The sequence below is a fragment of the Mus musculus genome, chromosome 6, assembly GCF_000001635.26.
Source record: "Mus musculus strain C57BL/6J chromosome 6, GRCm38.p6 C57BL/6J".
NCBI lineage: Eukaryota > Metazoa > Chordata > Mammalia > Rodentia > Muridae > Mus > Mus musculus.
In genome coordinates, this window is record NC_000072.6 from 15,415,001 (window position 1) to 15,435,000 (window position 20,000).

The following is a 20,000-nucleotide window of genomic DNA, read 5'->3' on the forward strand; positions in this document are numbered from 1 at the left end:
TTATAAGTCTTATGTAATTTGTTTTTCCTTCCAGAAGTCCAACTTTAGTAAAAAATATACCTACAAGTTTGGGCTATGGAGCAGCTCTAAATGCCAGTCTGCAGGTAAAATCATTAGATGCACATTTCCATTCCTGCCCTGTTTGGGTGTTTAGGCACTCTGTTGTTCTGCATGATTGTTATTTAGGCGAGATTATGATTGTTCTTAATAGTTGGTGTCTCGTCCAAGGAAGTTGTAGTACCTAGTACTGTGGAAAGCACTGATTCTCATTCACGCTACTTTTGATGTGAAGAAGCAAGAAGGACACCCTGTGGCAAAATCTGGAACACTCGGTTTTCCTGCAAATGCTAGATTGATAGAAGCATTTGCAAATGCATGTGGCTATGCATTAATATTTATCCAGGCTGTCATAAATGATTGCACATCATAGTGTTGGGGAACATGGTGCTTGTGGCAAAAACTTTAAAGTTTAATTATAATATATAATTTTTATGCAGAGGAGGCAAATGTCAGGACTTCTTTATTTTGAGTTAAGTTCTGGTCATTTTTAAAAAAGCAGAGCAACTGCTTATATTATACTGGAATATTTCTGAACATGTGAGGATTCAACATTTCATTATGCGAAAGGTTAACAGGGGGAAAGTTTGCTGTGGGAGCTATTGTTTATATGCTCACGTCATGCTATTGCCCTTGCTCTCTCGCCTGCAAGTGGCCAGTTAGGAATTTTGGTCTTTCCATACATTTTATTTATGTACTTCTAAAATATCTACGATGCAATGTGCATCCTGTAAAAGGAGATGTGTGCGGTTGCAATGACTTTAAAGGGCGGGCATGTTAAAAGCTGTCTTGCTCCTTGTCCATCCCACTAGGCTGCCTTGGCAGAAAGCAGCTTGCCTTTGCTAAGTAACCCTGGACTGATCAATAACGCCTCCAGTGGCCTCCTGCAGGCCGTCCACGAAGACCTCAATGGTTCCCTGGACCACATCGACAGCAATGGGAACAGCAGTCCGGGTTGCTCACCTCAGCCACACATGTAAGTGTGGTTAACGAATTCCCGAAAGGGATGAAAATATATCCTTATGCTTCTGATTTTGATTTCTTTTCCTTGGAGTTTATCATGGGGTTTAAGTAAAAACATACATGTTTAAGTGGAGTGGGATTATATTATGTTCATAGTATGTAAAGTATACCTAAATTGTTGTTAATATTAGAGATTATCCCAAGTGCCATATAGCTAGTATATGCCACATAGTAGCATGCTTCTACAAATTCTTAGTACTACTAAAGTCCTCTTGGGCACTGAGTACTGTCTCTGATGAATCTCCATCTTATAAGGCATTATCACAGTTTGATTTGTATGGTGTGATAAGAATACTCATGCTAGGGTAAGTTGTCATAATTTTTACTACTGTTACAGGACTCGAAACCATTTATGAACTGTACTCAAGACATTGCCCATTTTTATAAACCGTAAAATGCAAAGTTTAACTGTTACCCACAGTTTACACAGAGGCTGGTAAGGTGTAACTTTTTGCCTGTCTTATAAATCAGTGTAATTACATATTCAAGTTTAATTACTGGTGCGTCTGTATTGGCAAGGTTTATATGTTATATTTTATGCAAGACTACGATTCCTATTAATATTTAGCAGCTAACTATATCATTAATTACTCTAAAATCTTTCCCCTACCATCTTTTTAATGGAGCTGAGAGTAGGAGTATTAAAAATTGATGTCTTGTGGATTTCAGAAAAGTGTATGACACTTCGAAAATGCCAGGTCTTATTCAGTTGTGTCAGGCATATCAGTTTCTTGTTTACTAAAAAGTACTGACCGTGGGAGGAATGAGAAGTCCTGGAGAAATAACTGGAGTTGAGTGCTTTTTAGCAGTTAGGATGGAATTCAGAGGCTACAGCTATTCTTTCTTGACTTAGTCTGCAAGCTGCTTAACTTCACATACCTACACAAGATCGCTCCTTGTCTTCAGTTTTGTATTTTATTCTCTGTGATGCAATTTGGCCTTCTGTTTTGCCTCTGAGAACATCTCATCATTGTAACACAGACTCAGAGTCTAGTAAGTTCTCCTGCCTCAGCTTCCCAGGTGCTTCCTCGAGTCTAGGCATATGCTACCACCCTGAACTCTTCCTCCCCCTCCCTGAGAGTTTAGTCAAAGGCCTGAGAGAGATAGATAACTCTGCTATCCGCCCATTTTCATTTGACCATTCACAAGTTACTGTTTTGTTGTTTTTAAAAATACCTTCCACTGTTTGACATATGACCATCTTTGAGATCGTACGCCTCATCCACGTCTGGTACTTTCAGGCTATCGTCTTTGCAAAAACACACTGCAGTCATTAATGTGTTTCTTCAGATTCCAAGCCATTACTTTTCCAGAATGGAGAAATCTGTCTTTTGGAAGAGTCTTTAGTTGTATTAAATAATACAAAAGAAGTGATAAAACTCCAAGTAAAAAGAACATAAATATATGCTCTCTAGACTATCAGCTCTCTAAGCAAGGAAAAAGAGCAATCAGACAGAGGGTTTTACATCTGCCCCATCAGCCTGCCAGCCATAGAGCAGTAGCTGGGGGCTTTTCCTTTCAGTTGCTCTCTTGACTGTGCTAATGTTCACTCCCTATGCAAATGCTAAAATAATTCATCTTTAAACACCCAACAAGAGTTAGATCCTGTTTTTTTGCCATTTAAAAAGGGGAGCCATATGAAAGGCATTCGTAAAAGCAGTATGTGAACTGTGGTTTATTCTTCTCTTGCTCCTATGTGGTATATAGAGACCACTGCAAACCATACGCAAGAAGATGGGGAAGGAAGCAATTTTCACAAGTTTAATTGTCCAGTGCTGAGACTATTAAAATAAAAAATTAATGAGTTAATAAAATAGTTTATTAAACATTGTATTTTGGAACCTGAAATAATAATTGGACTAAATAATGGCTTTGTTAGGCTCATAGCATTTTTCACTTGACGGTTGGTGGTTCTGATCATTCAGTTTACTGTTAATTTAAAGTTTATTAATGAAATATCTAAAAGAAATAGTATGCAAAAAAACAACATTAAAATATGTTTAGTGTCTGATATAGTGCCATTATCAATTTATATAATAAAACATTCCGTTAATTCATTATGTGTGTTATACTGACATGAAGCAACACACACACACACACACACACACACACACACACACACACACAAATACCTGTATTTATTTTTCATAGACAAAAGAAAAGCCTCTCTTTCCTTGTAGGAAATAGATTTCAGAAAAAGATAAAAATTAGGAGTACCCCATATTTTGTCTTTTTCCTGAGTAATATAAATGAAAATCAAGTTTGTAATTATCCTGCAAAATATTGAGTCAACACTAATACTTCCATCTCTTTGTGCTGCTCCATTAACTTCTTGCAGATTGTTCAGATATTAGTAGACATCACCTCAGAATTCTGCATCCTCAGCTTTATACTTCTGAGATGCTTGTTTGTAAGGAATTATAAGGATCTTATGATTGTTATGAAGCAAAGCAAAGTGAAATTATTGGCATGGATCCATCAATTAAAATTTGTTTGCCTCTAACTGAATATAGTTCAAAAAATTTGGGGATTGAATAAAAATGAAAATCCTATCTTATGAAAGAGTATGTAGTATTTTTGGGGTTCTTATGTGAATTCATTCCACGTGTTGTTTTGAATGGGTTAGCTATATTGATATTAATATGAGAGAGAGACAGTGCAGCCCAAATGTGTTAGATTGTCAGTGACCCAGCACCAGATTCATCATTCAGTACCCAATAGGAGTGACAAGTATTCTTTCCTTGGTTTCTTTTTTTTCTATTTTCTTCTATAATACCTACTACATCAGATTTATGAAAGAAAAAAAAAAGGAGTGCCTGGAACATAATGGTGCTTCTTGTGTTATATACTCACCTAGGTACAGATTGATAGGACCTCGGATTAAAATTACAATGCCTCATTGCAAACTTAAGTGAGAATAAAATCAATACAAAATGCATTTTTCAATTTTAGTACTTTCTGTCCTCTTCAAAAGTTTATACAGTCTGGAAAAACTACCTTTGTATCCCTTTACCCCTTCCTCTCTTATAATCCAGGAAGTAAGCATCCCATTAAAAATGAGGCAGAGTAACAGAGGAATTTATTGTGTGGAGCTCAGTACTCAGGCTCAGTGAGATAAGGATTAGAGGCATAAGAAAATATTAACTGAAGTTGTTTGCAGGGAGCAACTCTAGCAGAGAGAATAATACCAAGCCAGTATTAGTAGCTCATGTGCCTCAAAATAAGGAGAATTAGGTTAGACAGGACTTAGAACATGTAAGTTACTACAGAGTTTAGAATAGATGAAGATGAGGCCATCCCCTAAGTGAGTAAGTAGCAGGCCGTGGAGCTTGTTCATCAGTGGGGAGCTTATTCAGGGTTATTGGTTTGACTTTGATACCGAAGTTGATACCATAGTTGGTGTTCTGCTTTAAGAGGCAACCCCCCCCCCTCCCAAACACACACCACTTGTACTATGTCACAATGACAAAAATGTCAAGATGCTTTTCAGTTAAGAGACCTGGATGCAGAAGATTAATTTCTGTAGGCTCTAGTATCTACAGTATCTGCTTTAAGGCATGGAAAAAAATGAATTAATCCAATAAGTGTTTTAAAATATAGATGGAAAAAGGTATCCAACTGTATTGTAAGAAGAAACCAAGACAAACTCATGGCTTCAGTAAAACCAGTGCAAAGAAGAAGGCAAGGTAGAAAGGAAAAGTGATGACTTCATAATTTTGGTTGTGTAGTCTAAGATATGAAATGTCCTCAGATTCTCGGGGTGATTAAAACACCAGACATGCTTAGTTTGTTTAGATTTTTATTCAGTTCCACAATAGTGTGGTCGAATGTGAATGTGTATTTGAGGATGGTAGAGATATGCATTATTACAGGGACAGATGTGGGCTGGTCGAAGATGCCAAGTTTCCCATATATTCCACTGGGCACTGCTAAACCTCCCCTCCCATCCCAGGTATAATAGGATAGAGTGGCCTTTGGCCACTCAAAACCAAAAACTCAAATGGCTGGTTAGCATTTTCTCCTGCAGCTACTGGGGTTTCTTCTTCGCTACTCTCCGGATTCTGCCTGAGTCCTCCCTAGCAACTCCAAGTGTCCCGCCCCATCCTCAGTCATTGGTCACTGGTTTGTTCATTGATGGATCAAGAACCAACTGGGGAACAAGACCTTAACATCAGAACCAACCCCTTCATTTCCACTCTTCTTTTCTAACTCTCCTTCCATTACAAAATTTCATTTTGTTTTATTTTGTTTGTTTGTTTGTTTGTTTGTTTGTTTGTTTCAAGACAGGGTTTCTCTGTATAGTTCTGGCTGTCCTGGAACTCACTTTGTAGACCAGGCTGGCCTCGAACTCAGAAATCCGCCTGCCTCTGCCTCCCAAGTGCTGGGATTAAAGGCGTTTGCCACCACCGCCCCACTACAAAATTTTATTTTTGTAAAGCAAAACTTTCCCCCAAAATATTCATTTAGTTTATTTGAAACTGTTTGTCTGTTCTTTCTTTACCTTGTGCCAGGTTTTTCTTACATAAACCCGCCTCTCCTTATCATAGTGATCCTATTGCCCAAGACGCTTTAGTGATTAAGTTTTTTGTCAGAGTCAAACTTCAGCTTCTTGCTTCCAAAAGCCTGGTTCTTCATACCACTCCTCGAACTAATACTGTGTCACCTGGGTGCACTGGGACATGCATGTTCATTCTGCAGATATCTCCAAGTTAACACCAAGTTTCTTAAGAATGTATAGTACATTTTAGACATAATGGCCAGTTCATTGGAAACAGCTTAGCTTTACAACGTAATACCTACAGCGATAACATCCATGATTTGGCTAGATCATTGCAGAAGGAAAACCACTTAGACCAGTAATTAGCTCTAATATTGCTCGTTATATGTACTAAGCTGTTTGAGATCTTAACTCAGATGATCATTCTTGTACACTCAATACTTGACCAACTGATCTATCTCCTCAGCCTTCAGTTAGATTGATGCTGTGTTTATGCAGGAATAATTTCAGCCTACTGTCTTCTCATATTTGTTAGATATAAAGGAGACAAAAATATTTGGATCAGAATTGAAAGTTGAACCCATACCAATAAAATTAGTCCTAAGGCTTTCTTTTACTATGCTGTGGCAAATATTGGTGCTTAATGATGAAATCACATTAATTAGCACAGACCCACTCTTTCTTCTCTATTAAGTCAGTATTGCTTCCCATTCTCAGTGGATTGGCTCAGATTCACCTTCTCTTGTGCAGTCTTAAATGAGATCCTCATTTTTATATATTTCCACTCCTATACCAAAAGATCAAAGAGAATGATCTTCCTAAAGCTGGCTTGTTATTGAGGCACAAGTTATACATTTTTGTGGGGCTCTCTTTCGGATTACTGCTTCCTACTGGTGAGTTTCTTGCATGTTACTTCTGAAAACCCCTATTTTCCTGCCATTTAAAAGTGCTTCTTGCTAAATATTTGGCCTTGGTTACAAATGATCATCATTTCCCTCCTCTTATGGGAGAAAATGCCCGAAGTCGGAGAGTTAATGATATACTATAATGAACACTAATATGTTGCATTATAAAACATATTGCTTGTATCTTTAGGATGCAAAGTTTAGGGGTAAAGAAACATATGTTGTATAAAAGCGGTATGTGTTGGTAGAAGATTGCAATGAGGTTATATTTACCTCTGTGACCAGTGTGTATTCTATGTACCTCCAAAGTTTCTGAATCACACATATCTTTTCCATCTTGGTAGCATCTTTGGCTCCTGGAGAGCTTCAAGAAGCCTCATGTATGGGTAACAGTTTATCACAAAGATAGCTAAAAGGGTTCACTCTACGTCCATTTTCTGATATGGTGTTGAGTCTCTACAACATGAGTCAACACAAAGCACGATATTGGAATATATAACATTTCCTTTGTCCCTCCTCCCATTCTTACTCCTTTCCTTAAACTTTAAACGATCATCTGAAGGCACATGTTAGTTTCACAGATCCTACTCCTTTCATAGGTAATATTTTATATAAAATTCCCACAGGTGTTAGAGCTCACTCTGGACAAAGGCATTTGAAAGTGGTGTGGCTCTTCATTTGAGGAAAACGGTTAAAAGCGACTGATAATCAGAGCCAGTGGCGTGCTCTCTCATTGTTTTCACTCCTGTGAAAGTAGTATTATTTTCTGCTGTTTGGGGCCTTTGTGTTACATTATGATGTTCTGAACTAAAAGGTCCTTCTTGGCTCCCCTTGCATTGTCACAGATGTTCTCATTAGCACTGTTCCCGGCATCTTTAATTTTTAGCCCCTAACCTTTCATGGCCTCTTGTAATTTTTGTTCTGATTTAATTCCATCTTTATTTAATGTCTAAACTTTTTCATTAACTTTGCTAGTTAGCTTTGAGATCTCCTTCCAAAATGATTGTGCAGCGCTCATGACGATGCTAGCTCTTTATCATCTCATTTCCTTTGTCAAGGGCTGCAAGGATGGATCAGTAGCTCCTGTTCTTTTTGACATTATTCCAGGCCCTGTATGTGGTACTTACAACTCATTCTAGTTCCTCTTAATAAAAAGATCCTACCAGAGGTACAGTATCTTCTGCTAAAATGTGTGATATCCCCAGCGTGCCAATTGTGGAAATTTGTGGGTTCCTATAGAGTTTTGAAGGTTTTTATAGAACTTTACAGATGCTATCTGACATCCATGGTGTGAAATCCCACAATTTAGGCAAAGTGTGTCAGTCAACTTTAGCTGACAGTACTGTAGCTTACTGATTCTGTTTCATATCTAAAGAAGATATTTGTTAGAAGATAACATCTCCTTTTTCTCTGGAGAGCCATAGAAATTTTCTGTCTCTAAGAGTCAAAGAATCCTTCTCTAAATGGTTAAAGAACAAATATTGCTTAGATATTATCTTTTTCATGTCCAGACAACAAAAAAGGAGTAAAGAATCTACTTATCCATGCCCCCCAAAAATTTAAATTTAGCTTTGACAAAAGAATTAGGAAGTGGAAATATTTGACTCTTTTGAAACAGATTAAAATTAACCATTTCTGTAAATTCTTAATAATATTTCAGTGTGAATAAACAATTGAAAGCATCCCTATACTGCGTTCCATAAGCAGTGGATATCATTAGGATAGAATTAACTATACATAGATAGATAGATAGATAGATAGATAGATAGATAGATAGATAGATAGATAGATAGATAGGCAGGCAGGCATTAGTATAATGTATAAGCAACAATTAATCAAATAATTTAACATCATTAGTGGAGACGAATGTTTCTTAGATTGATATTCAGCTTTGGAGTAACAACTAAACATTTAAAAGACAAAAAGAATAGGCCATTAAGTGTTACGCTCTATTTATCCTCTTACTGCTCATAAGTTTATATTGCAACATAAAAGCCATAATCCTTTTGTTAACTAACAAATCAGAGAAATACAGGATGCACTAGGCTCACCACAAAAGGTCAACATTGTTTTAATTTTCTATTCCATTCTCATGTTTTGTACATAGTATGCATGGTAAGGCAACAATTGAAGGTTGAGTCAACTCAGTGATTTGGTCTTAGCAAGGGTTTAGGTCCACCAGAGCAGCCAGTCTCAAAGGATAGATAGACACAAACCATGTGAAGTCCAGCTGGAAATCAAGTGCCTACAAAGATATGCTAGGTGCCAACTTTACTAAGAGGCAACTGAGAGGGAGACCGTTTTCATTTGGGCAGACTGGCAGTGGGAAAAATAAACAGTCCAGGCAAACAAAACATCCACCTATCAGTGTGGCAGTCAGAGCCCTGTGTCCAACTATAAGACTGTGAGATTGAGACCTTTAAGAAGTCAGAATCCAAGATGTCCAGTTAAACTAAATAGGAACTGGTATATAGGTCCATAAACCCATGTATACTGCTGTTGCACACTAAAGCTCAGTCCAAGGAATAAAACCAAACAGATTTTGGAGACGTGGCTCCAGTTGAGTTGGGACAGAAGCAAGGCAGCACTAGATGCTAAATGTTAGGATCTGAGCTAAGCTTTATTTCTCTCAATGACAAATGGGAAATGGAAGAGTCCTTAGACTATGGTTGAAAGTCTGTGAAGACCATACATGAAAAGGACACAGGATATACTTGTGTATATCCACAGGCATTAACTGAATTCAAAGATCGGGTGCAATTATTTGTAATTATCAATGATCAAAATAATTTCATATTAGACAAAATCATATCTATTATTGTCACTAAGTTTAAAGAATTCAAATATCTAGTAAACCTTGATTCTGGTGAGTATATTTTTTTAATAGATGTCACAGAAAAGAAAAACTATATAAAATTACTTGGCACTAAGCTTCAAAATAATGCATAATCCAATTTCTTTAAGCAGTGTTCCATAAATTTGAATATATTTCAATATCGTGCTTCAGGTAAAATCAGGAAGTCTTATATAAATTTTGAGACATATGCTTATGATTGCAAATTTCTGTTTTATATCTTTAAGCCAGCTTTGTTGTTGTTGTTGTTGTTATTGTTGTTGTTAGAATTCTCTTGACTGTAATGGAATTTGTAGGCACATCTTGAGGTCAGGTTTATTTGAGATTTAGACTAGAATTATAAACTACATCATTAATAATTGAAATATGTCTTAGAGGGGAAACATAATAATTATCTGAAAATAACAGTACTTTTCAATCAAATACTACATTGTTAAAAGAAAAAATGGTTTATTAAATATGCTAGTATTAAAATTAGATCCCAGCTTTAAATTTAAAAATAAAGTTTACTTGTTTATGTTTAGCAGATGTTGAGAGTTAATAGGATATTTGTACTTATATTCTGGCAAAGATGACATCTGTACATATATATGGGATGGAGAAAAACTGGTTCACTCCAACTTTAGTCACTTCTCTGTCACGCATTTCTTTCAAGAAGGAATATTTTCATCTTCATCAAGAGGAAAGAAGAAGGAATTCTATTTCAGTAAGACTGGTATGTTTTGGCCTAGAGGAAGTAGTTATATGCAACTTAGTTGTATCACAATAATGATTAATCTAATCAACACTAAAATTTTTAATATTGGGTGGTATCTTAATCTACAAAAATAATAAGCAGTATAGTAAGGAAATAAGTTGCAGGAGTGAAATATATTAATAAAGATTTGAGAACTTTATTCCTGGTTGATGTAATAATATTGTCATTCACCATCTGCATTGAAACATTAAGCTTATACTATAATAGTTTACTTGATCCTGACACAATCTGGATTATCCTTTGAAAGGATAAAATCTTACATAAAATGACATAAATTTTCTATTGCTAGAAATGTAAGTTTACTGATATTAGCCTGAGCAGCTCTCATTTCATAAGAATTAATCAAATGGTTTCCTCTCTTTTATAAAAGAGTAAATATTTTATTTGAATTTTTAATTTTATTTAATCAGTATACTTCCAGAAGATAGTAGATAATTTCCATTTCCTCAAGAAGAAAGTGTCAATTTTCTGAAAAAGCATTCTCATTTCAAACAGAATATATAAATGGAGATAACTAAACTTGCAATTTTTGCACATTTACAATCAATTCAATAGAAATAATCTATTGAAAAGAAGCAATATAAACAATTGTTCTCATGAAATTAAATTTATCTTAAAGAAATCTGTATTAGTATGGTATAATGTTATATATTCAAAACATTTACATTGAAAGTAAGAGGGTTTTGTTATTGACAAATAGAGCTAGTTGGAAGGAAATGTATTTAAACAAACGCGAAATAGACAGATTACAAATTGTATACATTGTTTTTCTTAGTAACCTAGATATCAGTGGTTATTCATTTAACAGCCTGTAATATACTAAGGAAAAAATGTAGTTATTTAAGAGAAACTCCCATCTTGCTCTTGAGTTTTCTGTTAACTAGAAAGTTTGTGGTGTTATTTTATGAAATAAGCAGAACCTATGGAATTAATGTACACCATGTGTCTGTACTGAATTTATTCTCATATCTTTAAATATTATTCACCAATTAGGACACAACTGTGACGAATGGGCAGGGATGAGTTGTGTGACTGTAAACATTTCGTTTGGAGTTTTATGTCCTGTCCCACTTGTGGAAAAGTATTCAAGTTCCATTTAGTAGAAATAAACATCTAATGTAGCTTCAGATTGTACTTTCGAATATTAACTGAGGTGTGAGGTTTTATAATAACTACACAATTATGGAACCAGAGCATGTTATACCTTTCTTTTAGGAGATACATGTTCAATTTATTTAAATTCTCCTCAAATAACTAGAGCATATGAGTAAAGCTTACAAAGAAATAACCTACAATAAGCAGATAAAAATACACAAACATTTGCAGTCTTTTGTAACATTTGGTCATATACATCACTGATCTAATTTTTACTGAAATATTCTGTATTATAGATATGGTTCATAATTTGTATTTTTCCTCACAATATTTATTGATATATATCATATATGTTAAGACTTCACGTTTCAACACAAGCTTCATATGGTACATATACACATACATTCACATTACATACAAAGAACTAGACAGACTGATTGATTGATGAAATGATTGTGTGTGGTATTGTGGATTGATCTCAGATTTTACACATTCAGGAGCAAGCCTTACCCTACTGACTTCCCATACCAGATTTCATGGTTTGATTGGGTTCACATTATATCACTGAGTCTCTCACACACACAATGATGACAGATAACTAATTATGACAATGCAGACTCATCCAAGTCATACTGGATACTTGATAACACTGATATCATCCAAATGTGAAAGCACCACTAAGATTCTACTCTGCCCTCCATTTACTTAAAAGTTGTTTAAATATTTCAGCTTAAGAAACTTTACTCATAGTAGGCCTTTCTCATTCAAAGAAAAAACAAAAAACAAAAAAAAAAAAAACAAGAAGCCAGGCATGGTGGCGCACACCTTTAATCCCAACACTCGGGAGGCAGAGGCAGGCAGATTTCTGAGTTCGAGGCCAGCCTGGTCTACAAAGTGAGTTCCAGGACAGCCAGGGCTACACAGAGAAACCCTGTCTCAAAAAACCAAAAAAGAAAAAAAGAAGAAAACTAGGAAGAATTTATAGGACCATTAACTTAGTCTTGAACAAGGGTATAGTGAATAAAATTTACATCCCTCTAGGGATTAGGCTGTGTGACCACAATCTAAAGAGATAAACTTTCCTCTTGTAATGTGACTCTGCTTCAGGGTGCAGGCAAATATTAACATTTCTTCTGCCTTCACTGATGCCTTAGGTCCTTATAATTTTCACAACAAAAGAAGCAACACGTTCCTTGAGGCAACACGTCAGTGTATTAATGGAACTTGTCCTCTGTGGTTTGGAAATACGCACTTACAGAGGGTGATTGTAACAGTGAGCACTTAACTAGAATATAAAAATCAACTGCTATTTTGCAGATTTCTCAAGTAAGTCCAGCTGATTTAAAAAGAAAATAAGCTCACGTGAGCACTTACTACTGAATGTGACATTTACAATGTATATGACATTGTCTGGGTGTCCCCATCCTCTGAGGATATAGGTCATTACAGACATGAATACAAGGGGACAAAGAATGCTTTTGTGGGCACAGAGAGTTAAAATTTTAGGTTAGCGTAAAATCAGCTTTTAGATTGTGTTTTCTAGAAATTACTGATACGTGGCTGTTATTTGCCTACATCAATCACAACTGTAAGTACTCAGTTCAGTTTTAGGCTGATGAATGGAGAGAATGGAGAGGTGGCTCATCCTGAGGACTCTTGCTCACAGCATTGGCCAGGCCACCTGGAGAGGCATGGGCATAGAAGATTGGAAAGAAGTTGGGTACCAGGACTTATAGTTGGTTATCCCTGAAATCATAATAAAGATACAGGTATTTTTTAAATATGGAGAGAAGACACTCAAGAATATAGGTTACATACTTCTTAAAAGGCATGTTTTAAGAACTTATGTTTTGGACAAATTGATGATAATGGACTAGAATTGATTTGGAAAAGCTGTGGCCATAACTAGTGGAAACTATTTGAATAGAGAGATCTGTTTAAAGTAATTTGAATATTTCACAATATATGTATATATATGTATACTATCATTGTATAAATGTTCAATTTTATTTTAATATATCTCTTATGTAGTAAATATATTTAAAGTCTAATTTTTAAAATGCAAACACTGGTTTCCTTTTTTTTTTTTTTTGCTACTCTGCTATAGAAACATGACTGTTTTTTCCTTGAGAGAACAAAATTGAATGCCCTTTTCTTAAAGCATTCATTTGAAAATCTTGTTCCTTAAAATGGCATAGGAACACAGACTGAAAATTAGATATAAGTAATGTTTCCAGGAAGCATGAGTGAATATTATTGTGGCCATTGTTGTCACTTGCATTGGAGTCACTGAGACTTGTGGTAAATTTTAACTTCATTATCCATCATCTTCTCTAGTAAAACTGAAGCCTTCTGAGGTCATACCCACAACATTGAAAACTCTGTGTGTGTGTGTGTGTGTGTGTGTGTGTGTGTGTGTGCATATTATAGGTATGTATGTATATATGTGTACATATGGATATGTATGTAATTCATCTCCATATGTATAGAGATGTAATTCATCAGCATCACATGTTTGGTTATGAGCTTTCCCTGTGCCCATGACAGGGTGTAGAAGGAAGCCTTTCACATGCATATAAATTTAAGAGCCAGGAAATGCAAAACTTTCCACTCCATAACCTACAGCCTACATTGCTTCTTTCCCACCATTTTTAGTGTGTTATTTGCCCTGGCTCTCAGCAACATATCACACTGTACTAGAAAGCTCTGAACTGGCAGTGCCCCTAGCACTGTTCTCCACTCTGTTTATACAGTGCAAAACAATCCTAAAACTCCAAACTCTTTATTTGACTTTAAAAATCAAAGTAGAAGTTGCTATAATATTCACTTACAAGTACATACCATATTTTCAGCGGTTTGGAAGGACCATGAAATTCAATACAAAAAGTAGATCTTTTACACATCTACCCTTCTAACTCAAGGCTTGTGCTCGTCTCTCTATTAATTCAGATATCTGATAAACACTAGGCTGTAACAGGCAAAAGAATGAGTGGGAGGTGTATTTAATCTAAACACCTATGCTTCTACAAATATATTACAAACAAGCTCACTAAAAAAAAAAAAAAAATCTTTGTTTAAGGTCTCATAAATGAAACAATGAGAACCAGTCAGTCCTATTTTTGTGTGTGTTTATAACTTTTAGTAAAGTATATCTTCAGTGTTTCAAATGTTGCATATTTTGTTACTATAAACTATTATCTATACTTTTGAAGTATCATCCACTTTATTATTATGGGGTTTACAAGGACCAAAGTCTTGTGTACAAGACCATTGAAATCCTGAAGCAGAAGGTACATTTCATGTCACTCGGGGGATGTGTTGTGATAATGCCTAAATCTCAAGTCCAGTAGAAGTTTTATAATCAAGAGGGCTAGCAATTATAATCATATGTGTCTTAACATATCCTTGCTTTCTTCTTTTTAAAAGAAAATTCTACCAGATATGTATATGTATTTTAATTTATTAGAATAATTCTCAGAGGAAAACAATCTCTCCCACCTGTGAACCTCAGGGTCTGTTAATTACTGCTTAGGACCTTTCTTCCTGCCAAACTGGGATTTGTGATTATGTGTGTCCCCTGCTCTAGATTACTGACTCTCAGATAGAGTGTAAAAATCATATAGAAACACTCAATAGGGTTTTGTTAGGTTAGCTTTGGCAAAGGGAAATATTGGTAATTTTGTCTGTTTTCCAAAACAAAGTAAAATTGAAACTTTTTAAACTAATTTTTATACAACATACTTTGTCTATGTTTCCTCTCCCCAGTTCCTCCCAACTACCACCCTGGCCTAACTACCTACTCAGCCTTATGTTCTTTCTTGCTCTGTCACCCCTCCAGTCTTTCTCACAAAACAGCAACAACAAAACCAAAAGTGAAAAGAAGTAAGAAAAAGCAAAAAAACTAATTCAAAAGACCAATTTTAAGATTAAAAAAATGCCTAAATCTTTGACATCTTTCCAAATCTAAGGGATTTGATTTGATCACAACCATAAAGGAAATTCTGGTATAAAAACAAATTTAGTACCTAATAGGCATATGATCTACACATATACATAAAATTACTACATTTCTTAAAATACGCATCTTAATCTATTCTAGGTTTCCTTAGCTCAGTGTGTACTACTAGAACTGAGTAAGCTCGTGTGCACAGCAAATATAATACAAGCCTGGACCACTCGATGAATGTATGTTAATGATTTTAATGACAAGCTAATGATGAGCCCTGTGATGGATGAGTGAGAATAAATGTAGAAGCTCTCTGAGCAGTGCATGTCGATGTTGGCTCCTCTCCTTTGAAATTAGCTTTCCATGTGATGTAAAATGATCAGAGACATGACCTTAGCTTTTCTGGCTTTTCATTGTGGTGCTCAGGAACCTGTTCATTAATCATTCTTTTGAATGATTATAGTAACAAATTGTGTTACTTTTTATATTTCCTTATTCTTTTAAGAAAAGGTAGCTTATCATTATGTGTTTTACAACTGGCATCTGAAATGTGTGCCACAGGTATTTCTCTCCTTGTTTGTTTTTGTGTTGTGATGTTTCTGGGATACCCATTATATTTTGCTTTGAGAGAAGGACTAAAATATATTTGAGAATCCATGCCATGTTAACCATCAGTTTCTGTGTTTATAATATACCTTCCTTCACAAAAAGAAGTAAGGTTTTCTTGATCATTTGTGACCCAGGCATAAAATCACAGTGCTCACATTTTTACATATATATTGTTATCTTTGTGATATGGAAATTTTATACATATGTATTGTATATGTATATGATATAAGTAATCGCATTGTAAAAGATAGATATTTTTGTGTCTCATGTCTATGACTAAAACATCAACATGGGTACAGTCAGATCACAGTAACCTCACTGACCTATTAGGAAAAGAGTCCAGCTTCAAATCCAAGTATTCTGTCCCCAGAGCCCACTATACTCTTAAGTACTTAGCCATTGCTGCATGACTGAAGATTACAAACGAGGTGACTAAACTGTTCAGTGTTTCTTATGCTACACCCCCAAATTAATCAAAATACTAAATACATAGAAATCTATTGTGTTGAATGACTCCCTTGTAATTAAAATCCTTCAGATGAGTCCACCTGAGAGGAAGATTCGTAGTGAGGTGTGGGTAGCAGAAGACGAGGTCATTTTTACTTAAGTTGTCATGGGGTTTTCTAAGATGGAAAGGAAATTTTGTTCCCCTAAAACAATCGTATTATGCTACACATGGTACACTAAAACATGTGGGAAATGAATGCAACAAAAGTATTCAATGGATTTTAATCATAAACAAATTTAGCATCCCTGGGTTGGAAGCAAGGAGAGAAAGATATTATTAACACCCACAAGAATTAACTAATTCTCTATAAACCGTAACACACAAAAGGTGTGTGTGTGGGGGGGGGTGTGGGTGTGTGGTTGGGTGTATGTCAGAGGGAGAGAGACAGAGAGAAAGAGAGAGTTCTATTTCTTCTATACTGAGAGGCAATGCGCAGTTGAACGTATGCATTACTTTGAGTATAAAATGAGGAAAGGAACAATTAGAGTTTCCCAATTCAATCTAGCATTCAGAACATTTTAGTGAATAGCAAGCCCTAATCACTGAGGGTAATTAAACACTAAAGGTTAATGTAATATCTACCTTTTTCCTAATTATGCCTGATAAATGTCCTGTGTATATTCAAATCTTTTTAAGTTTAAATAGGTGTTTCTATATATTATGTAACTATAAAAATGGATAAACCCAGTATCAAGATGCATGTGTTATGTGGAATCTCAGCAACTGAGAGACTAAGGCCGAATAATAGAGAATTTGATGCTAGCTTGGGCTACATAGTGAGATTCTGACTCAACATACTGAAGGACTTCGTCCTTAAATCCATTTCTCTTATTTGCTTACACCAAAACATAGAGTCTTCGAATCATAAACTTGAGGATACTTTCAACCTGAGAAATGAAAACTTTAAATATAGCATCCCCATATTTGATGGAGTTTATGATTCAAAGATTTTATGGTTTACAATATCAGCATAAGCAATTTTTAAAATGCTTTAGTGGGTTCAAGGAGAAGATTGGTATAATTTGGATGGGTCAGAAAGTGTATAGGGAGTTAACTCTATATGCCTTAGTCCTTAAATAACAGGCTGTTTCTAGGTCGGCTACTTTATGGAAGGGAAATCCAGGCTTTCTGTGTGTAGTGAAGTCCGGCTGACTGTGCAGAGGCACATCCTGATGGGATGAGCACTAAGACGAGGAAGATTTGAGTTCTTAATGTAACTTGCTACTTAGAAACATTGTTGCATATAGGTTAGTTAGGTGATAGGTTGCTAGAAATATTCAAGGGTTCTCTCTTATTTTTTATCAATACCCATGTCTAAATTCAGTTCTGTATTTTATACAAAGCAATGAGGTAATGAAAACCATCCATGTGTATTAATTTTTTTCTAAAGATGCAAAGGAATATAACTTTGTAGTTATCCTTTTTCAAAATTTATTGCTTATGTTTTGATGATGCATTCCTCTTTATTGAGAACTGGAGAATTTTCTATAATGTTCTTTCTTTAAATAAAATTCTCCAAAGAAAACACAAATAATCTAGATGGTGAAGTAGAGGAACAGAAAGCTGCCAGTAAGGGGACTTCCTGGGCCTCCTCAGAATCCCAAGCCTGTTGAGGAGACAGCGAGACACAAGAGGCTAGGTCCTTAGCTAAGTGTATAGGAAGCTACAAATAAGAAAAATGGATTCAAGAACAAAGCCATCCAGGACGCTGAGTCGAAATCTCACTATGTAGCCCAGGCTAGCATTGAATTTACTATTATTCTGCCTTAGCCTCCTAGGTGCTGAGATTCCAGGCATGCATCTTGATGCCTGGTTTATATATTTTGATAGTTACATAATGTCTGATAATGCCTATTTAAACTTAAAAGTTTCAAATATACACAGGTCATTTATGAGACCTAATTTGGAAAAAGGTAGCTATTATATTAACCTTAAGAGTTTACTCTAATTATCCTCAGTGCTTAGGGCTCGCTATTCACTAAAATGTTCTGGATCCTAGATTGAATTGGGAAACTCTAAAATTATAAATACAACTTATAACTATTATTAAATCAAAATGTCATTTTTATAAAAGTCATTAAATGAATGTGAACTTTCACAAGTAATCTCATCAGATCATTTCATTTGTATATTTTAGAGAGTACTTGGGGAATATTAACATTGGATTTAATAAATGCTTAAAGTTCTAGACACGAGGGCATGGTACCATAATAACTAGTTGGCTCATCCATTTTTTTTAATTAAACTAATATAGTTCAATAGATAAAACCAGTTGAATTGAGTTGGTAAATGTTCTTAGACACAACAATTGTATTTGTCTTTAAAGTGATCCTTGCCGTATGTTTCTATGGTTTCAGGCTTTTACTATTCTGCCATCAAGTTGAGACCCAGGCATACAGCACACCCATGTGTAAATAGAGCTTCCATTTCCTCCAGTGATGCACGTATTCCTAATTACACACATTACCAATTTACAGATCAACTCAGCTATCTTTTATTAGGTCAAAAAGTTTATTTGTCAAGTAAGCATTATTAAGTTGATTCTATGTATATATTAGAAATTATACGTTTGTAAGTTGTCCTGTTGACAGTAATTATGCCAGTGAGGAGTTTTACTTTGTATTTTATTGTAAAGAATATCAATAGAAACTTGAAGATTTAAAAGTGCAATCAATAAAGCTTTACATCAATAGTGCCATGCTCTGGAGTTGATACAGCTTCTCATATGATAGTAGAAGCACAGTAACTCCAGGCTCATTAAATGGCAATGACAAGCTCTTCTTGGCTTTTATTTGTGGGAGTTACAACATAATTTCATGATTTACCCCACAGCATTCAGTAATGGCCTTGTAACGGCCACTTCCCATGGTCTCTAAACTATCCCTAGAGAGTCATCTATACAGAGAACTGAGAGAGGAAAGCTGATACTCATTTGATACAGTAGGGACATTTGGGAAATTTCAGTGTTCTTTCTCCATGCATAGAAAATGTTAGAGCAGTTTCTGGAATGGTGACTGTAAGCCTGACATTTCTGACTGACTTTTAAGACTGTTTTTTTTTTTTCTTACACTGTACAATAACAGTTATGGTGCCTGGAGTTTTCCTACACTGGCACTTTTGAAGAAATAAATAGAAATCCTTGGGAAAACTTAAGCAGTGAAAAAGCCTCCCTCCCTCCCGTAGACTGTTCTAAGATGGACCATGAGCTTACTAAGTAGGATCCAGGAATATTCCAAAGGAAGACACTATTTTAAATTAAGGCAAAATCGCAACTATCTGCATCATATACAAGTAGTAACCAGATATTAAAAGTTTACTAAGCGCTTCTGTCTTAGTTAAGTATTTTTCACATGTGATATGATTTTAATAAGAGCATTAAAAATTCTTATAATCCATATGCTATTTGAAATTGTAATTTTTTTTGCTGATTATGTTTAGCCTGTTAAAGCCTTCTAGAGAAATTAAAATAAGTGATTTTGGCATATGCTAATATCCTCAGATTCTAATCTCAGTTTAAAATTTTGGCTATTACATGAGCAGGAATACAATGCTTGGTTTTAATATTAGGATTGACAAATATCTTGTTTTATTTTATTAGATATCTTGTTTTATATTTTAACTAATGCATCTTGATAAGAACATCTAGAAAAAGCTGTAAATATAAAATCTACTTTATCAAATCTGTTAAAGTTTTCCAAAGTGTGCTTTGTATTATTAGAATATTTTAAATTATTATTCTAAGTATTCT

General features: G+C 35.1%; 1 protein-coding gene across 4 annotated transcripts in view; it reads left to right on the forward strand.

The window, feature by feature from the left end:
* Positions 1-20,000, forward strand: part of Foxp2 (forkhead box P2) — a 540,629-nt gene that overhangs the window by 513,652 nt on the left and 6,977 nt on the right. For all 4 annotated transcript variants that reach the window (NM_053242.4, XM_017321341.1, NM_212435.1 and 1 more), the window contains 2 exons: positions 35-104; positions 870-1,033. In NM_053242.4, coding sequence (NP_444472.2) covers positions 35-104; positions 870-1,033 — 234 coding nt within the window. The remainder of the gene's footprint in view (positions 1-34; positions 105-869; positions 1,034-20,000) is intronic.